A 6,121-nucleotide genomic window follows, 5' to 3' on the forward strand; every position below is an offset into this window, starting at 1 on the left:
TAGTTCCTTCTAAAAAGGCTCAGTGAAATAGGAAAATTTGGGAATTAGAGCTAAAATATAAAAATCATTCCCCAAATTGTTGTCATAACTGTTTGTGGAAAACATGTCATTGAACCATTCGGTGAAAAAAAAATGGTGAAACTTTTCGTGAAAATAATTCATCGAAAACAACGTTGTCAAGAATTTTTGTGGAAATTTTTTTCATCCAAACTCATTGTGAATAAAGCACATGTCAAAACTTTGGGGGGGGGGGAATAACTTGTCAGCATAAAATTTGTCAACACTTCTAGCAAAAAAAGGTCATCGAACCGTTCCATGAAAAATGAGCCTTTTTGTGGAAAAAATGAATGTAATCTTTTTGTGACTAGAGGTGTAGAAACTTTTTTGTGGAAAAAGTAGACATATATTGTGAATAAAAATGTAATTGAAACTTTTAGTGGAAAAAATGTCACAACTACTCAGAAAGAATTGAGAGTGCGTGAAAACCTTTCGTTGGCTGCATTTTTTTGTAAAAAGTTCATGTTTTGGGGGGGGGGAAATTGACCTATTCACCTCTGCACTACGAATTTTGAGGGGAAAGTGGCTTTTTTTTTTAAGCACGGCATTCATTAATATACACCTGCCTTTATTGGAAGGACACGGATTTAACAGCACAATGCTGGCACCTGTGCTATTGGTGGTGGTAATGGTGGTGAGTCTGGAAGTCTCTGCTCATGTTTTTGGGGGGTGCTTTCATCCCCAAGTCCATTGCAAAGTTTGCCAGGAGCACTGCCCCCTTCTCTCTTCCCCAGCAAGATGAATGCCACGGGCTGAGTGGATCTTTTCTGGTGGGAAAGTCTCTCTGCTGTTTCTCTGCCCAAGATCAGAACAGAAGTTCTAACAAAGCGAGAACCTCGGTTAGATTGGAGGTGTGGTAGCCTCGTTGCTTCTGCTAGGAGAGGTAGCCGGGGAGGTGATGTCTGATTTGTCAGAGGAGGACTCCGGTCCATTGCAGCCAGCTGATCCCTCAGGGAAACTCGCCCTCTCCCTCTTCTTCTGCTTCATCCTGCGGTTCTGGAACCAGATCTTCACCTGGGTTTCGTTGAGCTGCAAGGCACAGGCGATCTCAACCCGCCTGGCCCGGGTCAGGTACTTGTTGAAGTGGAATTCTTTCTCCAGTTCGGTCAGCTGCTTGGTGCTGAAGTTTGTCCTGGGGGAGACTGCGTTTGTCTCCCCAGCAAAGCCACAGTCTCCTGATTTCACTGGAGACAAAGGGGGTGGGGAGAGGAGATAGTTATTAAAACACATGAGGTTAGTAACTAGGAGGCTCCCTTTCCAGCTTTTTCTTTCTTTCTTAACCCCTCCCAATAAAACACACCTTTTTCGTGAGTAATATCCCCCCCAACACCCACACACATACTTTCCATTATCTTTCTTTATCATATGCATAGATCCCTGTTGCAAAATATACTCCAATTGCATTTATTCTGCAAAATAATCGTATACAGGTGCTTCTTTTTTCCACTACATATATTGCAATATGAGTGTGTTTAGCAATAGGTATATATGTACGTGCCTCTTGCAATATATATAGTGAAAAACAGTGATATGTATGTATATAGGATTATTTTGCAGAATGCATATGTATTGTAATATGCGTATATTTTGGAATATATATTAATTATGCATCTATGTGTACATAGATGTGTTTATATAGATGTGTGTGTTATAAAATATGTGCGTGTGTACGTGCCTATATCCATGCATTCTGTATATATTAATTATAGAAAACACAAGTAACAAACTGATTAAACTCTCGTGGGCTTCAGTCCTTTGAGCTGTGTAGTTCCTAGAAAGGCACCGGGCGGCCCTGGGATTTTTGAAGGCGCAGAGAATAAAGAGTCAGAGACGCGCACTTTACACCCCATCTGGCGGTACGATGCCCTGTTCTGGGGCTCGGGGGGTTTCACACCCGGAGTTTTCAGGTTTCGATCATCAGGCTGACCCAATGGTCCTGGCGGCGGCGGAACACGCGCAGGATGCGGGAGCCCAAGGGTTAAAGTTTTAGAAAAGTTTTAGACTCTAGACCTCCAGAGGTCATCGAGTCCAGTCCCCTGCCCTCATGGCAGGACCAAATACTGTCTAGACCATCCCTAATGGAAAGGAAGTGGAATGGAAAGGTGGAAAGTGGAATGGAAGGGTGATTATAATGGGAAACTTGCCAGAGATGGGTAGAAAGGGGCCGGGTCTCTCTCTCTTTCTCTCTCTCCCCGGAAACAGTCAGATTGAGGGAAACACGTGTGTGTGTGCGTGGGGGGGAAATAACTCTTAACAGCTCTTTTCACTTTGCAATGACACTAATGCCCATCACGACGGTTTCACAGACAGTCAGGGCAGAGAGGGGCGGGGAAGCCGCGGGGGGAAAGTGCAGCAGATTCAACTCTCTGCCTCGGTCCCTACGCACCAGGTTCGCTTACCCTACAAGCCATTCGCTTCTCTGGTGCCATAACTTACCCCCAGGAAGTTTCACTTTCAACTCTTCCCTTGAAGTGGCCAACTGCCCTGTTAGAGCCCCACTGGGTCCCCCCCTCCCTGAGGGGATACAGTCTCGTGCTCCAGGCCGCAGCAGAAGTTCGCATCTCCATTTACAGCTTGCTTGCTTTCTTAACCCTGCTATTAAAGCGATGCACTTTGGGAGATCATCTGCATCTGTTTTTAGCAGCGCTGAGTCAGAGATTTAGCGGATCATCTGTTTTTGCAGACTTGAGTCTGACGTCTAAATTTTTGCGTTTACATATCAGCATAATCTTAACTTTCGACTCAAAGAACAAATCTCTCTCCGTCTCTCATCTTCCATTCCTGTGTCTTTCTAATTTTCACCTTCTCTCTCGCACACACACTTCTTGTTAGACTTTAGCATAAAGAATACCCCCCCCCGCCTTTGTATCTAGCTCAAAAATGGGCATACATGAAAAAAATATTTTCAATGTATGTGAATCCCACTAAAAACATCTGAAAGCATTTGCCTCTTATTCGCCTTTTTCCTTCGTTTTGCAAATGTTCAAATGCATCCTTGTTTATATATATATATATATTGCATCCTTGTTTATATATCTAGCCTGTATCTGCAAAATAAAAAGAACTTTCCTCAGCTTCTTATATTTTTGCTTTCGGTGAATGACAGTTAACCGACTCCTCTCCTTCCCCTCTTGAAGGTGAAACAATGAGACAAGGCACGAAACAAAGAGAAGAAAGCTTTTAGCTGGTCCTTATATATATATATTAACCCCACGCGGCCGCTTTCTTGGTTATTTGAAGAACTTTTCCCCTGTGCTCGGAAGACGGAAGCCGTTTATAGACCCAGATCATCAGCAGAGAGAACCGCACGAACACCACCAGAAAAGTTCCAGGAGAGTAGCAAACATCAGTTGGCGCACTATCTGCAAAGCGTAAAATCTGTTCCCCTTCACTCAGACTCCAAAAAACTGGAAAATCACACTGTCTATTGCTGTCAAAAGACGTTTAAACTCGAACGGCGGAGGAAATACCTTGGAGGCAGTGAACTCGGTTTCATTATTAAAAAAAAACATTAAAATCTCGGGTTGTTCCTCTGGATTGCCTTTGAAAATATCAATTCCTTTCGAAACCTCAAACGATCCCCTTTGCCGAGGTTAAAACCAGGATGAAATGTGCATTTCCCACCCCTCTCACTTGAGAAAATACATCATTTCACAGCCAGTGAGTTAGAGATACTGTGTAACAACATTTAGCTTAAACAAAAAACAAAAACAAAAAACAAAAACCGTCACCCAGAAATTTGCAAAAGCTTGGAATAAACTTTCCAGGAAAATGGTTGAAGCAAATGCAAATCTGTTTGCATAGATGGTTCTACTATGGTAATTTTAAAGGAAGTTTGATTTTTTTTTTAAAAAAAATCCCTCAAGTTGTACAATATTTAGCAACATGTCAGCGATAAATCTCTTGGAAGATATTTATGATGAAAGGAGCCAGATATAGCTGGAAGGAAACAAGAAACTTTTAATTATCTATTAAGATCCTGATTTTAGCGATGAGTTTCGAAAATGGTTTCATTACAAGGCTTAATATTTGGAGAAAGTTTTTCCGCCTCTCCGTTTGAAAAAGATAATACATGTACTTTCCTCTGGGGAGTAATCTGAACGAATATAACTGCTACCCTTTGAATTTTGCAATGCACTGCGCGTTGTCAAGATCAGATTTTTTTTTTGTAGAATAATTTTGAAGCTAAATTCCCAGCGCACAGAACTAAAAATCAGACCTGCTAATTACCAACCTGCTAATATTATACCAAAGTAGGAGGCTGTGTCATCTCTTTTATTTGGTGCTAAATTACTTTTACAGGTGTTATTGTCGCGCCTGAATTAAAACGAGACAAAAGGCAGATTCCTGTTAATTTCATTTTAAGATATTGAAAAACGGTTCATTTTTCAAGGAAACGAGAACCCAATTCAAAAACACACATTCCGAATCCCCGTGGTCAAAATTTATTTCAAACTACATATGAATAGGTATATATATATTACAGATCAAATACATATCTGATATATGTTTACGATTATAGCTATCTATGAGATCAGACACTGATTTGGGGACCATTCTGGCCAATGATAGACAAACTTGTCAGCTTCCTCTTAATTCGTGTTTTCTAAAAAATAAAAGTTTCGTTTCCCCCTGCATGATTTTTTTTAAAAAGAAAGCAGTAATCTTAGACACAGGACGATTTTAATTGGAAAAAAAAGTTCTGAAAGTCACGATCAGATCGGGAGAACGACTGTAGGTAATCATAACAAATATCATGACGGAGAGAGAATTTAAGGCAAATAGATCTGCTTAGAGACAGGCATGCGCCTATGGGGAGGTGGGGGGGAGACACCTGAATATCTTGAACTTTTATTACCTAGTGACGTTACTGCCACCCCCAGTTAAATACACTGGCCTCTATCTCAGACTCACCTGTTCTGGGAAGGTTCCTTTTGACTCTCATCCACTCAAAAGTTTTCGTGTCACCGTAAACATCCTGAGAGAGGTCCCCTCTATCTTCTGGCACCACCAGAGAGTTACAGCTGGGGGGGTCCTGGCTACAGGCGTGGTACCGATCCACTCCCCGACCCCCGGAGCGGGGTCCAATAAGGCAAGCTGGGTAGGCGGAGGAGGAGGGGGGCAGGCCCCCCCCAGGATAGTCGGGGTCAGGAGAGCTGCGGAGGTAGGGACTGCAGCAGGATGAGTTATAACCTGGGGAGAAAGAGGCGCCTGGAGGTTGGCTGGGGGCGTAAAGGGGCCTGGGCCCAGCCGCGGGATAACAAGAGGGAGCGGGGAAAGGACGGGGCTGGCCGGGCGGGGAGGGGGTATGCGGCGGGTGGGGCCCTGCAATTGGGAGCTCCCTTCCCGGCACGCAGCGATCTTCCCCAGCGCAGCGGATGTTGCGCGGCCTCTGCTGCGAATGCTGGAGTCTCTGCTGCCCCGGGCAGGTCCCTGCATAGCCAGCCCTGCTCTCTCCCCCCCAGCCCAGCTCTGGCTGAGAGTTCATCCTCCTCTCATGCTCCCGGCCCCCACCCGCGCTAGCCCCCTTGTCCCGCGTCCTGGGCCGCCTTGCACCATGTCAAATGGGGCACTTCCCTGGCCAGGAGCCCGAGGAAAAGCCAGCTGAAATTCGATACATTGGCAGGAGGGATCACGTGGCCGGCTCTTGGCCAATGGCCAAGGTTCACTGGGAGAGGCACTGTTTGATGAGTTAATGGCAGCAATTTGTAACTTTCAGTCTCTCTCTGGGCAAACACACAAGAGGGATGATAGGAAACAGTTTCTACAGCAGATCTCTCTCTGGGCTGCGAGAAATGGACATGACTTCATCCCTCCCCCCAGCCCACCCCACCAGACCCTCCTGGAATATCTGCTGGGATGCTCAAGGTAAATCTCTTTTTATTCTCACACTCCCAAATTCGCTTGCATGCATCTTCTTGCTGTGGGTTTGTTGTTTGGTTTTTTTTTTTAAATAAGGCATCCCTCCCTCCCCTTCTTCCCCCTCCCCTTCTCCTGTATCCAACCATAATACACCGTTTCATCTTCATTTAGCCGATGAAGTTTGAAATTAATTTTGCAGTGA

General features: G+C 44.4%; 1 protein-coding gene across 1 annotated transcript; it reads right to left on the reverse strand.

The window, feature by feature from the left end:
- Positions 1-203: 203 nt before the first annotated feature.
- LOC115647704 (homeobox protein Hox-B1-like) lies at positions 204-5,582 on the reverse strand. The gene is made up of 2 exons (XM_030554421.1): positions 4,972-5,582; positions 204-1,241 (listed from the first exon to the last, which is right to left on the reverse strand). The coding sequence occupies exons 1-2, from the start codon at positions 5,543-5,545 to the stop codon at positions 898-900; spliced, it is 918 nt and encodes a 305-aa protein (XP_030410281.1). The 5' UTR covers positions 5,546-5,582; the 3' UTR covers positions 204-897.
- Positions 5,583-6,121: the final 539 nt, after the last annotated feature.

Source organism: Gopherus evgoodei, chromosome 3, assembly GCF_007399415.2.
Source record: "Gopherus evgoodei ecotype Sinaloan lineage chromosome 3, rGopEvg1_v1.p, whole genome shotgun sequence".
NCBI classification, from domain to species: domain Eukaryota; kingdom Metazoa; phylum Chordata; order Testudines; family Testudinidae; genus Gopherus; species Gopherus evgoodei.

Excerpts from the sequence above, each read along its gene's own strand:
- LOC115647704 (XM_030554421.1), bottom strand. The coding sequence starts at position 5,545 with ATGAACTCTCAGCCAGAGCTGGGCTGGGGGGGAGAGAGCAGGGCTGGC. Across the intron at positions 1,242-4,971 it reads AAGGAACCTTCCCAGAACAG|TGAAATCAGGAGACTGTGGC; the intron begins GTGAGTCTGAGA and ends CTTTGTCTCCAG.